The sequence below is a fragment of the Lissotriton vulgaris genome, unplaced genomic scaffold (assembly GCF_964263255.1).
Source record: "Lissotriton vulgaris unplaced genomic scaffold, aLisVul1.2 SCAFFOLD_1639, whole genome shotgun sequence".
Taxonomy (NCBI): Eukaryota; Metazoa; Chordata; class Amphibia; order Caudata; family Salamandridae; genus Lissotriton; species Lissotriton vulgaris.
The window spans coordinates 245,846-267,118 of NW_028248220.1; the positions used below are offsets into that span (position 1 = coordinate 245,846).

A 21,273-nucleotide genomic window follows, 5' to 3' on the forward strand; every position below is an offset into this window, starting at 1 on the left:
CAGTTGGTGGTGTATGCGGGTGGCGTTTTTGAAGGCGTCCCTGGTGCTGGTGTTTGGGTCTTTTTTCCAGGCCTTCTCGAGGGAGCGACAGAGTTTCTTGGATTTCTTAAGCTCATCGTTGAACCAGGGGGCGTTTTTGCTTCCTAGTTTGATTTGGCGTTTTTTCAAGGGTGCCATGTTGTCGGCGCTGTGAGTTAGCCATTGTGTGAGGTTGATGGCTGCTTAGTTAGGGTTCGACGAATAGGCTGGGGGGTTATGAAGAAGCGATGTGGAGATCTGTTCGATGGTGATTTTGTTCCAGTTTCTTCGCAGAGTGGGTTGAGGGTGGTTGTGGATTGTGGTCTTTTTGTAGGTGAAGTTAACGCAGCTGTGGTCCGTCCAATGGAGAGCTGTGGTGCGACTGAAGGAGATGTGCTTGCTGGAGGTGAAGATAGGGTCGAGTGTGTGTCCTGCGCAGTGGGTGGGTGTGTTAACTAGTTGTTTGAGTCCGAGGTTGGCTAGATTGTCCAGAAGGGTGGTGGTGTTGCTGTCGTTGTTCTTTTCCAGGTGAAAATTGAGGTCTCCCAGTAGAATGTAGTCCTCGGAGGGGAGGGCGTGAGGGGTGATGAAGTCAGTGATGTCTTCACAGAATTGTGCACGGGGTCCTGGTGGTCTGTAGAGGAGGGTGCCTTTGAGTGTGGTCTTGGGGTCGGTGTGGATCTGGAAGTGAAGGTGCTCGGCGCTAGCGAGGTTGACGTCTGAGCTGGTTGAGATGCGGATGGAATTCTAATGGACGATGTCATGTTCTCACTCTCCCTACCTCTCACCTACCCCCAGTACCCTCCCCTCCCAGGCACTATCGTTCACTGGCCGTGATGTCCCTGTGCACTTGCTGCAAAAAATCAACTAGGTAGTGTTCCACTCCCATATCTGACTAAGAGCTCCACAGTTTGGCTCTGTTAACGGAGTCAAACCTAGAGCTTAAATACGTAAATGCCAGATATATCCTGCCTTAGCCAATGTGTACTTGCTGATTATAAGATAAAAGTTCAAGGCCAGCTCCCCCATTCCCAGACCCAGCCTGAAGCCAAAGACTGAAGCTCAGACAATACATGATGATCCTCTGCCCATGTCTAAAGTCGTTCCAACAAAATTCTCCCTATAACTTTAGCGACAGAATTAATCAATTAAATTGGGTGATAACAGTGGAGGTTTACTCTTGGAGCCCTTTTTTTTTAAAAAAAAGGTGACAATTGTGGCGGGCCCAAAATTTAGGTGGGCCATTGAAAAGAAACACATTAAGGACATTTGTCAAGTGGGGCCCACAGCTCAGACTTAGCCTTGAACAAATCGGCAGGGATCCTGACAAGACCATGCTCCTTCCCGGCGGGGCAACTGTCTAGTGCAAGCCGGACTTCGCTAAATTTAATCTGTCACGCCGGAGGGACTGCCCCTGGCAAAAAATCTGGAGAAGACCTGGTCGAGCTATCCACTGCTGGCTTACCAGCAACTGTAGCCTTAGCAAGGGTGTCCGCATAAAGCTCTTTAAAGTGGGCAACCCAAATATCAGGAGGGATAACCACATCCAACCCAGACTCATTGCTACTGGTAAAATAAATGTGGTTGACCGTCACACAAAATGCTTTAGTGTCATTTGTTTCACTAGCCTGAAGTAGGGCAGAGAACGCTTCCTCTCTGATAACTGCTTTCCTCGCTTTCAGCACATGACTGTAACCGTCCCTAGCACTCTGCACATTCCCCTGCACTCTGGGGGTCTCTTTAAGGGACACAGATAGCTGGTTGTGTGCTTCTGTACAGTCAGCGTTAAACCATTTGATGCTTCTTTCACAATTAGGGTTGGGTTGAGAGGGGCCAGGAGTAAATTAAAAATAGCGTGGCAGGCCCTCTAAAAACGGTCAGTTACCTAATACTGTCACCCATGTATTATTCAGCCAAAGGGGGTACTAAACTGGTCATTAATGAAGCAATGTCAACCTGGGAGCACTACTTAATCTACCTTTCGTTTTTAAAGTATTGAAGAGAGATTGCGTGTAGTTGGGTGTTTTGTCAAGAAGGAAGCATGAAGGGAGAGACATAAGAACCTGTGATCACTGAGTGGCGAGTTCCTCAAGCTAAAGTCCACCACCCAGTCCCTCAGGAAAAAATGCTGCAGGCGTCAGATTTTCATGGGCCGGCATGCAAACAAAGCTGTTGTTATGGAGCGCCCTCATAAAACAAAAGTGAGGGCAACACCTGCTTTGCATGGACGTACTGCGGATTGTACCTATTACCACAACACCAAAAGTGCAGAAAAGCTCCCAAACGTGCAAGTTAATCATGCAATCAAGTTCGAGTAGCACCGCTACTGCCAAATGCCCCAGAGAATACGCATGCTACTTTGAGCCAGCACTGGATTCTTCGCCAACAGCAAATTACAGTCTGTGAAAAAAATGTCATCTTCCTGCATTGAAAGTATCGGCTCAAAAACAACATACATTGTAATGCGGTCTTAAAAAAAGCAAGACTGTCTAAGAGAAACATATAAACGCTGCTAAACACATGTAGAATCAAAACCAAAAATGCCATTTAAAAAAGCAAAGAGAGAGAATGAGTCCTTTTTATTAGATCGAGCCTGAGCCAGCATGCATGCGCTGCGCTGTGAGGCTTCTTGTAAGCACACTAAACTACCCTGTGTGGGTCTGACTCCCACCCCACGCATAGGATTGCTTTTGCGTGTGTCTTTCAAGAATGAAAGCACGCAAATGGCTAAAGGCGGGTGCGTGTCCCACCTCCTTTTGTAATGTTGACTCTTACTGCGTTTTGCTCTCGGGAGCGAGCAGCGGCGCACAGGGTGGCAGCTGCATTCCTCGTGGGTCAGGTTACACACAACGCGCCATGCTTCAACTTGTTAAGAGTTGCGACTTCCTGCCGTATAGCGTTACAAGCAAAGATTGACCTATGAGCGCGGGAGCAGTGAAAGGAGATGGGAGAGCTCACTACTTTGGGTGCAGGCAGCTGCCAGGCCACCTTAAGTTTAGTGGACGCCCTAAAGCACACTCTTGGTTTGTAAGGTCCTCTTTCATCATAGTTAGGGCTACTCTGTGCCTATGTTGTACAGGAGTTGAATAACTGGACGTGACATGGAGGAGTCGAACGGTTTCCAGAAGACTACCAATATTTTGCTCACCGGTGAAAATGTGCATCTTCGGTACCAATAGCTGATGGCATTGCACTAGTTTGCGGTAAATTGTGTTTGACTTTGCATTGCTGTTGGCGTGGAAAGGATGGGACTGCATCGAATTCCTGTAGATGGCAGTGCAGTATACTGCACAAGCTCAGTACGCATTCAGGACGCACAGTGGTGTAACCCAGCGGTTATCCTAACTCTGCAAAAAAATTTTGTTCTGTTTTCTTGATACTGGCATCATTCGACTGCATCTCCTCGAATCGGGTCACACTGATACAAAGACTCATAGCCAATTAACTGCAGACAATCTAACATTTTTGTTGGTTGATTGATCAGAAACAAATCTGCAACCTTTTTTATTCACTCAAATTATTTCATATTTATGATACGTTATCAGAATTTGGAGAGCATGGCACGGCTTCCTAGCGGACAGGGCTGTGCGACCGCCGCTGTTCTAGGCTTTCTCATTGACCAGACTGGAGATTAAAAAGAGTATCTGATGTGTTGAGAAATGTGACTGGGAGTCTGCCGAGGGGTGTGTTTGGCGCAGGACCTTAATGCATGTGGTACGTCTGATTCAACTGGTGCTTATTACGCGGTGAAGTTTTTACTTGCTACGATGAACGAGCACTCAGTGGCCCTGTGTTTGGGTGTTTGCTCTTAATTAATTTAGTCTTTACATTCCGATTGTGTGTCTTATTGATATACCCATGTTTATTTTTTTGTTATCCTATTGTGATGATTAGCCATAGCCTGGCAGCTAATCTCGCACTCCTGTGTTTAAGTTCGGTAATGTCTGGCTAAAAGTGTTCTGTTGGGTGCGAGAATGTTGGGTTTGGTCTTTGCGCTTGGCATTATTAGATGCTCTTGTATCAGTTTTATTTTGGAATTAGAAAGATGTGTAATGGGCATGAGAGTGTTCCGTCAAGCGTGTTTAATTGGTTTCATTAATATTTCGCATGTTTTCCAGGTGCGAGCATTGTAGTTGGTTGCGTTAGAGTGTTTTATATAATCATCTCCGTACTTTTTTAGAGTATCACATTGATAACTGTATGTCTTTGATGCTGTGAATGTGATGGTACAATTAATGGTCTAAAATATTAGTAGTAATAGGATTGGTTGTATAGGGCGTGGGTACGTTGTTGGAGTTTATTTCAAGCCAAGTAGCATTATTAAGCCAGCAATAACATTTAACAATTGTGGGTATTCATAGAACATTCAGCCTATTACAATTAGGTCATCCATACCTTTGAGTTCACGTTTGTTAAAATACTACGGTTGAGCTCATTGATTTGATATAAAAAGGCCTTGTAAATAAGCAAAGTATAGATAAAGAGGCTCTTTTGGGTTTGATCTGCATGGCTATTTGTACAATTTTTTTAAGAATATATCTGGCTAAACACTTTCATGGTCCCAAAGGCAAGACCTATTGGCTATGACAATGCTGGTTTCATCTTGAAGTGGACAACACAATGTAACTTTCTAATACAAAGTAGCAGCAAGAAAGGCTGGTCTAAGATTAAGTTTTATTTGTTTGGGATGTCACTAAAATACAGTTTCTTCTTCCTTTTGTGCCTTCAGTCTTGAGTGCTTGGATTAAAGGTGCAGGGTTTAGAACCATGTTTTAGGTCTGATCTACTTATTTTATATAGTGTAGAGAATCAGAGAATATTAAAATCATAGTTGATCTTTGGTTTTGTATAATTCTTTCACCAATTAGTGAAATGGTTGTCTCATAAGAATTTTGGCCAATATATACTATCACATTTACTCACAGAATGGGTAAAACTCTTTGTTGACTCAGCCTCCTTTTTTAACCAGTCTGTATTTTTAGGAGTTCAACTACCAAACACCCCAGTCTTAAAAAATTAAATGTGAGGTGTAGTGACCGACGCCTGTGAAAAGAAAGCGGTCATCATGCGCATGGGTTACTGGTGAAAACATGAAACAGGACTTTCCGCGTACCAACAAAATTCATAGCTGCAAGGTGTCCTAATGTTATGTGAGATACCTTCAGCTAATCCAGGCTTTTAAGCAAACTGCTGGGAGGTTTGAGCCCATAGATACAATGTTAACAGCAACATTTCAAGTCCCAGAATACAATGCGAATGCATTTAAAAAGTCAGGACTGACTTAAAAGTGAGATATTTGCCATGGGGACACTTGGCAGCTATGAATGTCTGCAGAACAGCAGCTCCAACTTAACGTAGTCAAGCAAAGATTGAAGAAAAGCAATGGTGGGCATGCTTAAAGCATCAACTTTCAAGTGCCTTAGAATGCAAGGATACAAATTAATCTGGTGTAATTCAACATTTTAAAGGATTCACAAAGTACTATGCGGTTGTCAAGGTTGATCACCCCTACAATGCCATAACACTCAGTAAGAAGTTGGAAAATGATACCCAACTGTACCCATGGATTTGTTTATTAAAACATTTGAACATAGCACTCTTTTTTTTAATCTATTAATAGTTTTGTAAACCAGGCAGAGTACTGACAGACTGAGTGTGAGAGGTAATGCGATGTAAAAGATGGCAATGAGATGAGAGGGTGAGTAAGCATGCAGTACATAGACTTTCTATGCATACTAAAGTATAAAATTAATTCTTCGGGGGCACTGCTAATGGAAAGACACATTATACCCTGAGAAAACACTGATAAGCAATGGTTTCAAAAGGTTTGGAAACATTGAAAAAACACCACTGAAATACACCAAAACATAAACACTGAAAGTAGGACAGCACTTCTGTAATGTAAAATGAAATGCCACATACTAGTGTGGCACTTTATAAAACAATAAAACAGTTCCAGGCGCTATAGATTCACATTGCAGAGCCCATTATACAAGTGGTTCCTTTATGAATGCAAGGCCTAGGACTGACAGGGCTGCCTGAGGAGGCCCAGCTGTGAGAGGTTTGCTGAAAAAGGCATATGACCCTCATGGGCTTCCTTCTCTCTCCTGGAAGAAACCCAAGAAAGACTGCACTGAGTGCACAGACTGTTGGCTGAGACAGAGTAGGTGGTGCTGAGGTCTTTGAAGTCCGTGAAGAATGCGGAAGTGCTCAGCCAGAGATGAAAGCAATAACTTAAGAGGTAGACAGTGTGGCAGTTCCTCTACTGTGAAGCCAGGGAGAATAATACTGGGGGCCAGGGAGTGATAAAGAAGATTGTAGACCACTTCCCCGGGAATGCGTGAGCATGCATTTTACTGCAACAGTCAGAGAAAACGTTGAAACGGACATCTTTATCCACAAGATTAGAAAGCAAAGGCATAGTAGAGAGACAGCAGAAGGAAGGTGAATGTATGGATCAGTGAGGATGCTGCGGTCTCTGCTACACATGTGGTCCAATCATGGTGTCCATAGAACTGTAGTACCTGTGTTGGCCTCAAAGCAGTAAGTAATATATTCACATGACGCTTCACGGAGGCAAAGTTCATATATTTATGATGCATGTAAATGAAATGATTAGGGGGACCAGAGAAGCAAAGAGACGAGAGAGAGCAACATGGCAGAAGAGAACAAGTGAACGTGAGTGACACAATGCAAAGTTAGTGGTAAACAATGGGCGGAATGCTCTCCTAGGTAAGTTTTCAGCATGTCCCCCCCCCCCCCATGCATGAGATTTCTGGTAGCCTCGGCCTAAAAATAGAGTTAGAGAGCAAAGTGGGTATCAGTCACAGAAAGACAAGCAGGATGACCAAGCCTCTGCACTGACATGTCACAGGCTTGATCCAGAGGGGGAGGCATTTGATGAAGACCTATCATTAGCCACCCTGACTCCCTACACACAAGAGGGGTCAACAGATAAAAAACCTTGATGAGGGGCGAATTTCTCTTTGAAGCAGAAGGGGACAGCGCAGATTTAGGAAAGGCAAGCCTACTAAAAGACTGGAAGCACTTGGAGCTTTCAAGAACAAAGTTTGTGCCTGCCGCCAGATCTCAAAAAGAGGATATCTGACCTCTTGCAGTCTTGTTAAACTAGCATAGCCCACCTTGTGCAGCTGAAGGAGTCGCATACCAAAACAACTTCTGGCCAGGTCCTCTCCAGGAGCAGGATATTAAGAGTGCCTTCCCCTATGAAACACTCCTGATCATGCTTAGGTATGTTCTTGAACCTTTTTCTATTACTGAAAACAAGAAGGCCGCCTTCAAATAAATATTTATTATTAGATAATGTGATATTTCATTAACCTCATTTTATCCTTCATATGTTTTGACTATTTTCCTTACTTACAGCTCTCACTTAAAACCTTTTTGTTATTTCCCTTAGTCTGAACTTTATTTTCCTTCTTTTCCTTACATCTTATGCTGTGGCTGAATATTTAAATGAGTACTTGCATACTACGCAATCTCTTGCACTTGACTTGGCCAAACAATAGAAAGGTGAGCCAGTTGTACCTCTGATTCACTTCGACGCTGCTGTGATCCATTAGCTGATGAGTCTAAGAGGTGTGGAAGCTTGGATATAGTGCACAGATGTTTTGACCTTGCCTTTTATTTCTTACAACATCACTGCATGAAACTTGAAAATGTCGGCAAGCACAACGGGGAGAACACACCACTGAGGAAAACGTGGAAATCTACTTCAGCAGATTAAAGTGCCACAATAAATCAATTGCTATAAGAAATGGAGCAAGACAACTTGCATAGTAAAAGACAGCCAACTAATATTCAACCACAGTTCAGGTCCCACGGATTCAAGTTACCCATTTGTAAAGGATTCTATAAATGTAAGTGTCCTGCCGTGACTGGTGGATTTAGAACCGATTGGGGATAAAGTGCAGAAATAAACTAGATGTCAACCCCATTTAAACTTCCCATGCTTACCACAGGCAATTGACCAATAGACCTGAGAGTCTGGTGTCTGATGGAGGATGCGATAAGGCGCGACTTTCGACGTGGAGTCTAGTACTGCATCAAGTGTTCCCACTAGAATACCTGCAATAGATAATAAAAACATGTTTTGGATAGGGATCACAGTAATTGGTTGCCAGGCTAAATATTGTACAACAAGCCAAGCTGAGATTAATCAAATCTCTGCACAGGCTGCCAGCCTCTGCTGTGTGCAGACAGATGTTTAAAAGGCCATATGTTGTAGAAGAGAAGGTCATGTAGCCTAAAAAGAAAATCTTCAGAGAGATTAGTTGGACATTTTATTTTAGGAGGTTAATAAAGCAGTAACAAGCAAGCAAATCTGCTTTGATGGATGAAAACTGAGACAATGAGCCCTCGACAGGTTATAGAAGTATAGTAGGTATTATCCGGCGCCAAGTCAAATTTAGTTGCATTTTTCCTGTTGCACTACCATAGCCGAACACACTGTCTGGATGGATGTACTGTGCGTACCACCACCCGACAGAGGTTGGAGTGTTAACCGCATGCGCGCTAGTGGAATTCCGCTCGCACGCTGGGTTTTTAAAAAACGCACTTTACGTGACGAGCTGGGCTCGTCATCAGCGTGCGAGGAGGCTACGCCATGACGAGCCCAGCTCGTCATCAGCGTCGAAGGGGTTAAAACAACACAAGTTAGCAGAGTGAGGCGGACATGGACACCGCAAACTCCCCAGGGGTCAACAGACAAGCTTTTTGAACCAGAAAAGCATAAATGTCTATTTCAAAATGATAATATTTTTATATTAAAAAAACCTACATGGCACATATTTTACTAAAGTTAACAACAGTAAATGTACAAAATTCGTGGAAGCCAATGGATGTTGGAGGTTGTAGGGTGGATAATGGGGTTCGTTGTTATTATGTGGTTGCTGTGTTATTGATTTTGTGCTTTGTTGATGTATTGTGTTTTTCTTGAGCTTCATTACAGTTGTCAAGTTGTATTACTATGCTGTGAGCAACTGTTGCTTTAGTTGGCCATCGTGAAGTGATGTTTTATTTGGTTATACTCAAATACGTTGCTGTGCAATTTTGCTCTGCTTTTTTGTACTGCTGATATGCTAGTGTTGTGTTGCTAAAATACCTGTCCGAGTGTCCATGGAAGCTTGATTTAATTAATTCAATATTCCCAGATGTGTTCTGTGTCACTGAGGACATAATGCACAACTTTAAGTCACTCCGCCCCAAAAACATAAAACAAAACAAATCAATGTCATTGATCTAAAGCTTCAATAGTGCAGATTAGTAAATGTAATCAAACGGGGAAAATATTATGGGGGCTCTCAAACACATTTGTGTCACTGAAGTGAGGCCTACAGGCTCTCTCATTTTAAGTTCCGCTGCTGTGTGCTGAACTCAACCTTGGTATAAATCGGTTTGGTGTATACTGCTGTGCAGTGCACATGTGGTCTATATGTGCAGGATGTATGTGGGCCTGTGACTGGTACAGTACATAAAAAATGTAGTGCTGTGTGTGTATGATATATGCATGTGCTGAGTGTATATATGTCTGTGAATGGTACAATACATGGACAACTCTAGGTTCCCTTTTGGGAGGTCCAGAGCCGATAAGAGAAATATGAGGAGAGGAGGACAAGTAATCCACCCAGACAAATTTGTGCATTACTGCATTCCTGTAACCTGGGTACGACACACTGGAGGAAGGAAGAGCCAGACTCTAAAGTACACTTCAAAGGGTGTTTTTCGATTCATAGAGAGGTCACTGGGAAGGTGCCTATGAACATCTCAGAAAGGAGATGGTGCTGATATGAGAAACATACAGAGTCACTCCTGCTGTAACAGACGGCTTTTAGGAGGAAGATGGAACAAGGGGCACTTCAAAAGAAAGCAGACCCCCAACAAACTTCAAAGATCAGACTCTAAATCTGATTTGTAGACTACAAATTGACTATAAGAAAGGGAGCTTGAGACTCCAAACATTTTCAACCCTCCGGCAGTCAGATTGGCTGTGCAGGTAGGAGAAGCTCTGCAAAAAGTTCTGTCTGTTACCAGGACTTGGGGGCCATTGCCTGCTATTCTTCCAGGTGGGTAAGGAGACATAACCCGGAAAATCCAAGACCACCTGCCCGGGACCCGTGTGCATCAGCCTCTGTCTGCTTGCCAAGACTAGTGTGCCCATAAGGAAGAGGAGATCGTTGGAGGGAACGAGGTCCAGTGGGGGAATCCTGGCGAGTGAATCCCCATAGCGAGGTGTGAGGAGACGGCTGCTGCACTGATTAGGTAATTGCAAATGAGCAAGGAAAAGTAGTCGAACCCCATATACCAGAGGAGGGTTGCCATGAAGTGAGCGGAGACCATTGCTGCATCAAATGGGTCATCACCCAGGTGCAGAATCTGAACGAGACACGTTAGTGATAGATTCCTTACCTTAGAATATCCCCAGGCGTTAGACTGGATCTGGAAAATTTTGCGTAGCAATACCCTTGCGCGCCGGCAGGCGTCGTCCGCGGCTGCGCGTCCGTCGTCCGCGTCGTTAGCACCGGAATGACATCGTCGGAGTACTTAGACGCCGCCCATGCGCGCTGACTTCAGTTCTTCTTTCCGCGCCAACTAGTGCAGATCCGGAGAAGCTCTACCCCTTAGTCTTTTTTGCCTAAACTTTTTGATCTTTTTGATAATTTCTCTACTCGAGTCTTCGACTCCAACGGTGCCGGTAGGAATGCCCGGGTTTAAACCCTGTTCAAAGTGCGACCGACTGATGTCGGTTAGCGACCCCCATCGCCGGTGCCTCAAGTGTTTAGGCCTCGACCACGACGACCGCACCTGCTCCCACTGCCGGTCCCTGACGTCTAAAGCTAGGCGGGAGCGGTCTCGCAAGCAACTGGTACTCCGGCAGTCGGCACCGAGCCGCTCCAGGTCCGACAGGAGGTCGAGGGACTGGTCGCTGGGCGGAGCCCTCGCAGCTCCGGGAGTGGTCATCGGTCGTCAGGGTCCAAGTCCTTAGGTAAGAGGCATGAGAGGTCGGAGAGACAATCGTTCCTCTGACCCACCCCGATGCTCGTGCAATGCTGCCGGGGGTTCGGGTGACACCACCCACGTGGCTCCGACGGAGTCCCGGACGTCGCCACCTGCCCCACACCTTCGAGTCCCTGGGCATGGCGCGACGCCTGAGTAGATCGAGCGGTACCCCAAGGCCATGAAGTCGCTCCCTCCTCAGCCGGGTTCCGTGGCGCCTCCGGGCCCAACGGCCTCAGCTGGAGGGCCTAGCGGGTCGGGTGCTTCGTCTCCGACGCCGCCGGCGACTTCGGTTCCGGCGCCGCAGGCCCTCCTTGGATCCGCTTCTGGATCGGGGTCGTAGGCAGTTGACCTCACGACCTCACCGGCGCCCGCCTGCTATGGGTGCCGTCCCCAATCCTACCATCGGTCCGATTCCGGCGCCGGAGAGGCGCCGCTGGGCGTAACTACCTACGGCCTTTGGAGATTTCTATTTCCATGAACTGGCCCCATCTGTTGACCCTGAACTACAGGACATGGGTAACGAGGGTGATTGGGAGGGGTCTGAGGACCCTCTGGCACGGGAGTGCCAGTCTCAACAGGACAGCCAATACCGCATGACTTTTGGGCCGCTACACCCACACTCTGTGGGACATGGTCGCGGACGTGCTGCCACAATGTCCGGAGGAGGCCTGGGCAAAACTCGCCCAAGCCCTTGCAGAGGGTTGAGATGCAACACGGCATTCCATCCAGTGTGGGCTGGATACCACAGACTCACTGGGCAGGGCGATGGCAACGACGGTGGCGGTTCGACGCCACGCCTGGTTGAGGTCCGCCAACTTTTCGGCCGATGTCCAGACCACCCTTCTGGATATGCCGTTCGATGGCCGTCATCTTTTTGGCGACAAGGCAGACCATGCGCTTGAACGTTTTAAGGACTCCAGGGCTACAGCCAAGTCCTTGGGCCTCTCGGCCCCACGCCAGCAAACGGGTGCCTTTCGCTCCTTTCGTGGCCAAGGAAGGGGTGCCCCCACACGTGCTGCCAGCCATGCGCCGCAGAATGTTCAACAGCGCGGTGGCGGCCGTGGAAACCGCCATAGCGGCGGTCGGGGACCACGGCGAGGCCAGTCCACACTTTCCCCCGCAGCACCTGCCTCAAAACCCTCCTAGTCCATGCTTTCAGGCCCATGTGACGCCAGTGGGGGGCAGGGTTCGCCATCATAAAAGAAAATTTTCTCATGACCTAAATACTTTAATGGATAATTCTCATATTTTCACCGACAATCCTTTAACACAAAGAAACACCATTCTATTTTCTCATATTTTATAAATTTTATTTCTTTTTTTAAATATAAAGATTATATTTTTCACAGTATTATTTAATTTCACACCAATTATTTCATCAAAGAACACTTTGAAGTTATCAGTGAGTAAAAAGATACAATTTCCATACAGAAACACAACAAAACAAGAATTAATACACTCACATTTCACTCATACATACACTCTCATACACTATACATTCATTCCTTATTCTCTGGCTGAGGGGTCACAAGTTGTTATGTGATCTTATTACACAAGGTCGACGCGTTTCGGTGGGATGGGACCACCTTCCTCAGGACCGTTAACAGAACAGATATTCTTTCCAATAGATTATAATTTCTGTATGGGTATCTGTAATACATATCATATATCTGAGTTTATACTTAATTATACATTGTCTATTCATACATCATTCGGTGCATTTTATTATAATCATTGACTTCCTTGTGTAGGACTCACAGAGCATAATGCATTTTAATTTTCATTTAACAAGAGATGTCTTTTATGATTACTCCATTTTAGTTGCTGAGCAGCACATTGGTTTGTGGTTCTTCCCCATTGTGTGAAGCTCCCACCCAAAAGGTGAGAAAGAGGAAAATACAAATAATAATAATACTAAATGATAAACTAGTATAGAGAAGAAAAAGAAAAGATTAATAAAATTTATCAGCGAGAACTTTTTTCTGAGTCCAAAAAACTCTCTAGATTGACATTTAAGGCAATATGGAACCATTACGTAGCCCTGCCTTGCAGAATCACTTTGTTCTACTTCTGGTTATTTAGAGAGAGAAGGGCATAGTCTATTATATTTTTAGCTAGAGATAGTGTGTTTGCTAGGTCTTAATTACACTTATCAAGTTGATTACAAACTGAAGCTCCTGTTGGTGCATTATATAGATGTGTCTCCCCTTTGTTCTCTGCTAGGCGACTTACCATTCATTAGTAATCAATACAGTTCCTTTACAATACAGCAACCATCAATTCCTTGCTTCATTCAGTCATTTAGTTGTTAGTTATCGTTTTCTAAAAAATAATATGAAATCAACTTAGGCCATTGTTATCTATGTAAAATCGTCTGTTGGTCAAACTAATAAGTGAAAACCGACCTTGTGTAACGTAGCATCAATTCTTATATTATCATGTAATGCACTTAGGGCCACTTCTTTATCGCAGTGTTTTTTGTAGGTGGTTTCGAGGTAGGACGGTTTCTGAAACAAAATGTAAGTTGGACTAAATCTCTTTTCATCTTTATATCGTTGTTATGAACCCTCTTTATAGCATGCAAAACTAACCTTGTGAATAGGTGATTTTTCATACGTTATCCATTAGCCGACTTTAGGTCATCAGCGCTCGTTTGGCGGCTTCTCTATGTAGTTTCACAGTTGATTTCTTTCGAAAAGGGGTACCATGTAAGCTATTAGTGTCCGAGTTAGGTACAAAAAAATTTTTTTTTTTACAATTATATTAAAAAGTATGGACTATCTTATCTCAGCAACCGAGTCAAAATGGACTTTAACTATTTAAACGGCCGCACTCGTTATTAGTAATGCGTATTCTATAATACAATCCGCATTTATTGCCGTATCTGCTATGACTGCTATCAGCATATCAATGTTAATATCCAAGCTTGCTACAACAAAGCGATTGAATTCCGATGTCTGACTTATCTCAACAACAAAGTCAGAGTAAATTTTCGCCATATACATATACACGGCCAATACCCGTGATCGGTGTTCTCTAGTACTCTGCGTTAGTAATGCTGTGTCTATTGTTAATAGCATAGATTATCATCCAATGAGTTATACTATAAGTCCGTAACAATCGGTCTGCCTATAGATTCTTCTATATCGTTGACATATGCCTCTGGCCATAAGGCTCTAAGACTTTTATCGGCAGTCTCTCATGGCCCTATCTCTTTGGCATGTATTAACGAGAAGGAAGACTGTCGTGCTCTATTCAATACAACTTAATATGCTTATACGGGTGCTGAAAAATACCATTCCAAGCAGGACTCAAGTGTAAAGGTCCCATCCTGGTTTTCACGATTTACTCGAGTAACCGACCAACACCTTTAAGTATAGGTGAGGTTGCAGGTATATTTAGAGCAATTTATCTATTGTGCATATAAATATGCCTTACCAAAGATGCTAGCACCCACATTAATCTCGAACCCAACACTACGAGTATCCACTTACCTTTCTCTTTTGGAAACCGATCCCATCAAAGAACCCACTCCAACGGCCCATGCGCTCCAGGAGTTCAATGAACGGGTTTCTTTTTTAATTAGAGAAGTACGCGCCAAAAGATCATTTGCGCTGTCTGAGGATGGCGTACTGGGTGGGCGTCATTTGTAAGTGAAGAAAAGGTTATATCAGATGTGTAACTACTTTAGGCGCCATCTTAGAGTGGTGAAAAATCGAGACATCGATAGTATATTCTCGGTACGATTCCTTTTTTATAATATAAATTATTTTTAAAGGAAGACGGTTTTTATGATCATCACTTTTATTTTTTATATTTGATCTAGAGTAAGTAAGTGTAATTTATCGCTACTAAGATTACTGCCCTAGTAAACTAAAAGGCAGATGCGTGAACATCATTTACCCTTCCAAATAAGCTACCACCTTTCGCCATCCATTGCTGAACACGTCAATGCTCGGTGTTCAGCAAGGGAATAATTACACGATTGTGAAGTCATCTTCTATTTCAAATGGTGAACGTTTATTTCTCACTAGGATGTTTAACCCCTTGCATGCGGCGGGAATTCCCCGCCCATGCTGACTCCGCCTTGCGCGGGCGGAGTCATGACGGAACGGTTCCGTCATCAGCACAGCTCACCCGTAGCTGATGACGGAACCGCTCCGTCATCAGCATGCAAGGGGTTAAACTGCTTATGTTGTTGGTTTAAGGAAGGGGTCAGTTATTTTTAAAGAAGGGATCTTCACTGCTTAGCTGTCACAACAAAGTCCTGTATGTTGCTTACAAATAAGCTACCAACCTGCGCTATCCATTGCTGACCACGTCAAGTGCTCAGTGTTCAGCAAGGGAATAGTTACAAAGTTTGGATAGATCATCGAGGATTTACGGAGATAAGAGAATGATGGAACATCACATGACTCCAAACGGTCAATCAGTCATTCAGTTACATACCAGGAAATATTTTCGTTCAGACCTGATCTTACACTATCCAATTGGAAAATCCAATAACATTCTCGCTTCTTCCTGGTCCTTTCCATCAATTCACCATTTTTGTGTTGTACTTTTTCTAGAATACACCACTTAAGTTCAGATTCTTTATGATTCAGTTCAGTACAATGTTGGGTTAGTGGAGCTGTAATCTTCTTTGTCCTTATCGCTGATTTGTGTTCGCTAAACCTGAGTCTGAATTCACGGCCTGTTTCCCCAATATAGGCGAGACCGCATGGGCAAACAATATAGTAAATTATATTTTTGCTTCTGCAATTCGTGAACAATTTCAAAATTATGTTTCTGTTGTTATGCATTATGTTATCACTCACTATAGCAGAGTCACAGGCGTGACAATTTCCACATCTATGATTACCTCGTATAGTATCCAACCCTGTAAAAGTTGTTTGGGTCTCATATGGCCACTGTATATTGCATGTATGGACCAGTCTATCTCTAAGATTTCTAATGCGTCTTTACGCCACCAATGGTTTTGCCATAGTGATCTCATTTTCCACTTCAAGAATTCGCCAATTCCTATTTATCACATTTTTTATTTTATAGTTTAATGTGGAGTGATTTATCACACAAGTTAATTTCTCTTGGGGCTTCTGTCTATTACGATTGAGCAAAGCGTCTCTATCGTAAAATTTGGCTCTTTTGAACTCTTGTCGAACCAGACGGTGTGGATAACCCCTTTCAATTAACCGGTCTCTCAAGGATGCACTGTGAGTGGCATAGTCGGTAAGGGTAGTGCAGTTACGGCGAATTCGAAGAAATTCCCCGAATGGTATTGAGTCTTTCTGACAGTGAGGATGGAAGCTTCCAAACTGAAGGATAGTATTTTTAGCAGTCGGTTTACGAAAGAGGCTTACTTGCAATTTTTCTTCTTTACCTTCAATTGTGATGTCTAAGTATTCAACTTTATCGCAGCTATGATTGGATGTAAATTTTAGGTTTTTATCGCTTGCATTCAACCATAAGATGTATTCTTCAAGTTGTGTCTCATCGCCATGCCATATGAAAAAAATATCATCGATAAAACGTCGCCATACAGCGACGTTTTCAAAGAAGGGGGCATCGGTGTTATAGATATTTTTTCTCTCTCATTCCCCCATGTATGTGTTAGCCACACTAGGGGCACAAGAAGCCCCCATACTTGTGCCTTTGATTTGTTTGTAGAGGGCCCCCTCAAATTCAAAAAAGTTATTGAGGACTACTTCCAAACATTGAATAATAAACACATCTGGTCTGTTATTCGGATATCTCTGTAATAGGGCGTTCACTGCTTGCAACGCTTGACATTGATGTATGTTGGTATACAACGCCTCAATGTCAAGCGTTACCAGAATATCGGTCATGGGATTGAATGCCATGCCTTCAATCTTTCTAATCATGTCTCCTGTATCTCTTACTAACGATTCATATTTCTGTGTGAGGGGACATAAAGTATCCACATATTTGGATAAAGCCTCTGTATTAGAGCCTATAGTTGATATTATAGGACGCATCGGTGGATTGCTTTCGTTCTTATGAGTTTTAGGGAGACCATACATGGCCGGAGTTACTGGACATGTTGTATTCAAGAATTGAAATTCCTTCTCACATATATACCCATCCTCTAGTGCAACATGTGTCATTTCTTTGATGGTCATGTTAAGTCTTTGCATTTCTCTGATGTTTGCTGGTCTATAATGATCTAAGTTAGATAACATAGTTTTAATTTTGTTGTCATAGTCAGATTTATCAAAGATCAAAATACCCCCCCACCCCTTTATCACAAGGTTTAATTACTAGTTGGGAGTTATTTTCAAGATCCTTTAATGCCATGTTCTCTTGCTTAGTTAGATTAAAATTAGGTCTTTGTTGTTTAGATAGTAGTCTGTTTATGTCAGATAACACCTGACGTTCAAAGATTTGTACTTCTGGACCAACCATATCCAAAGTTGGAGTAAAAGTCGATGGGGGTTTGCAATTAGAGAGATTGTCAGTCTCTTCCCCCATATCTCTCCGCTCAAAATATGTTTTCAGTCTCACTTTTCTGAAAAAAGCATGGAGGTCAGTATGCAGTTTAAATTTGTCAATAGAGGCAAAAGGGACAAAATGATAGGCCCTTACTAAGTATAGCTGATTCTTCATCTTTGAGCCTATTTGATGATAGATTGTAAATAGGGAGAATATCTCTACATCTATTATTGTAATGTTTGTCTTCTACCACCAATATTGCTGGTTCCTCGTTTTCACGTGTTGTTGTTGAGGTTGTGGGCTCGATACTTGTGGGCCTCCCCTGTTTTATTGCAGTGCACCGTTTTCCCCCTGTAGGGGCTTCTTGATAAAAAACCTCTATTTTGGTAGTTGCGTTGACTCTGTCTCCCCCTAATTGGTCTGGAGTTAAAGCGACCTGTTACTGGACCTGTATATGCATAGTAGTCATTATCTGAATCTGATGATCCTGTATCAGAGAAATTAGTGTAGTTTCTTCTATAGTTTGGATTTGGTGCATATTCACTTTGGGTTCCTCCCTGATAGTAATTTGGATTCAAGTAAGGGTAGATCTTTTCTTTAATGAACCAACGCACATAATTTTTCATTTTTTTTGTTTTTTTGTTTGTTAGATACATTTCAAAATCCTTCATATCTGTTTGAATTTTTTCTAACTTATTCTTTGCGTCTTCAACCGGATTGGACGAGTTGAGCTTTTCTTCTAATTTAACGATTTCTTCATTTAAGGATGTCAGGATGTCCCTAGCTGTCTCAATAATTAGTAACATCCAGTCCCTGGAGCAACGATTAGATATTAATGACCATCGCTCCAGGAATTTACGTATTTCGATGAAGAGTGCTGGTGCATTCCTTACTCTTAAACCTGAAGGTATCACTCCTGCTATCAGATATTCCCGCATATAGTGGGCATGTGATTCAATACGTTTGGCTCTTTTTCTCAAATTGAGTAAATTTTGTCATTCACTGTTGTTTCCTAGATTTGTATTAGTAGTACTATTCTTATCAACCACATGTCCCAATAGGGAACTATATTCTGCATCCGTAAAACCAAATGTCTCCAAATTGTCCATAATTAGAGTTTAGTATTTGTTTAGGGGATCAGACTCACTATATTTACTAGTTCAGAAGTAAGAGAATAGATTAGCAAATAGGAAAAATAAGGAAAAGAATGAGGAGCAGAAGCAAGATTGTCTACCTCTGACCCTTAGAGAAGTCCTAGGTTGTGCTGATTCGCTTAGATGGAGTAACCACCAAAAAAGACAACCATTTAATCACTGTCAATTGATCAGTCAACTGAATCCCACAGTTAAAGAACCGTGAATGTATTTGCATAGAAATAGGGGACCCCCTCTAACTATCCTTTAAGGTCAGGGAAAGAGAGGAACACAATAGCAACATAGAAGAAAATTCCCTCATGACCTAAATACTTTAACATTTGATAATTCTCATATTTTCACCGACAATCCTTTAACACAAGGAAACACCATTCTATTCAGCTATACTTAGTAAGGGCCTATCATTTGTCCCTTTTGCCTGTATTGACAAATTTAAACTCCATACTGACCTCCATGCTTTTTTCAGAAAAGTGAGACTGAAAAAATATTTTGAGGGGAGAGATATAGGGGAAGAGACTGACAATCTATCTAATTGCAAACCCCCATCGACTTTTACTCCAACTTTGGATATGGTTGGTCCGGAAGTACAAATCTTTGAACGTCAGGTGTTATCTGACATAAACAGACTACTATCTAAACAACAAAGACCTAATTTTAATCTAACTAAGCAAGAGAACATGGCATTAAAGGATCTTGAAAATAACTCCCAACTAGTAATTAAACCTTGTGATAAAGGGGTGGGGGGTATTTTGATCTTTGATAAATCTGACTATGACAACAAAATGAAAACTATGCTATTTAACTTAGATCATTATAGACCAGCAAACATCTGAGAAATGCAAAGACTTGACATGACCATCAAAGAAATGACACATGTTGCACTAGAGGATGGGTATATATGTGAGAAGGAATTTCAATTCTTGAATACAACATGTCCAGTAACTCCGGCCATGTATGGTCTCCCTAAAACTCATCAGAACGAAAGCAATCCACCGATGCGTCCTATAATATCAACTATAGGCTCTAATACAGAGGTTTTATCCAAATATGTGGATACTTTTTTATGTCCCCTCACACAGAAATATGAATCGTTCATAAGAGATACAGGAGACATGATTAGAAAGATTGAAGGCATGGCATTCAATCCCATGACCTATATTCTGGTAACGCTTGACATTGAGGCGTTGTATACCAACATACCTCAATGTCAAGCGTTGCAAGCAGTGAACGCCCTATTACAGAGATATCCGAATAACAGAACAGATGTGTTTATTATTCAATGTTTGGAAGTAGTCCTCCATAACTTTTTTGAATTTGAGGGGGCCCTCTACAAACAAATCAAAGGCACAAGTATGGGGGCTTCTTGTGCCCCTAGTGTGGCTAACACATACATGGGGAAATGGGAGAGAAAAAATATCTATAACACCGATGCCCCCTTCTTTGAAAACGTCGCTGTATGGCGACGTTTTATCGATGATATTTTTTTCATATGGCATGGCGATGAGACACAACTTGAAGAATACATCTTATGGTTGAATGCAAGCGATAACAACCTAAAATTTACATCCAATCATAGCCACGATAAAGTTGAATACTTAGACATCACAATTGAAGGTAAAGAAGAAAAATTGCAAGTAAGCCTTTTTCGTAAACCGACTGCTAAAAATACTATCCTTCAGTTTGGAAGCTTCCATCCTCACTGTCAGAAAGACTCAATACCATTCGGGGAATTTCTTCGAATTGGCCGTAACTGCACTACCCTTACAGACTATGCCACTCACAGTGCATCCTTGAGAGACCGGTTAATTGAAAGGGGTTATCCACACCGCCTGGTTCGACAACCGTTCAAAAGAGCCAAATTTTACGATAGAGACGCTTTGCTCAATCGTAATAGACAGAAGCCCCAGAGAAATTAACTTGTGTGATAAATCACTCCACATTAAACTATAAAAGAAAAAATTTGATAAATAGGAATTGGCGAATTCTTGAAGTGGAAAATGAGATCACTATGGCAAAACCGTTGATGGCGTACAGACGCAATAGAAATCTTAGAGACCGACTGGTCCATACACGCAAAAAACAGCGGCCGATGGAGACCCAAACAACTTTTACAGGGTTGGATACTATACGAGGTAATCATAGATGTGGAAATTGTCACGCCTGTGACTCTGCTATAGTGAGTGATAACATAATGCATAACAACAGAAACATAATTTTGAAATCGTTCACGAATTGCAGAAGCAAAAATATAATTTACTATATTGTTTGCCCATGCGGTCTCGCCTATATTGGGGAAACAGGCCGTGAATTCAGACTCAGGTTTAGCGAACACAAATCAGTGATAAGAACAAAGAAAACAGCTCCACTAACCCAACATTGTACTGAACTGAATCATAAAGAATCTGAACTTAAGTGGTGTATTCTAGAAAAAGTACAACACAAAAATGGTGAATTGATGGAAAGGACCAGGAAGAAGCGAGAATGTTATTGGATTTTCCAATTGGATAGTGTAAGATCAGGTCTGAACGAAAATATTTCCTGGTATGTAACTGAATGACTGATTGACCGTTTGGAGTCATGTGATGCTCCATCATTCTCTTATCTCCGTAAATCCTCGATGATCTATCCAAAC

The 21,273-nt window shown here is 42.7% G+C and overlaps 1 protein-coding gene across 2 annotated transcripts in view; it reads right to left on the reverse strand.

Moving 5' to 3' along the window:
* The window catches only part of LOC147664876 (TBC1 domain family member 8B-like), a 381,117-nt gene that overhangs the window by 192,895 nt on the left and 166,949 nt on the right, over positions 1-21,273 (reverse strand). For both annotated transcript variants that reach the window (XM_086949934.1, XM_086949935.1), the window contains exon 2: positions 7,996-8,106. In XM_086949934.1, the coding sequence (XP_086806060.1) occupies positions 7,996-8,106 (111 nt within the window). The remainder of the gene's footprint in view (positions 1-7,995; positions 8,107-21,273) is intronic.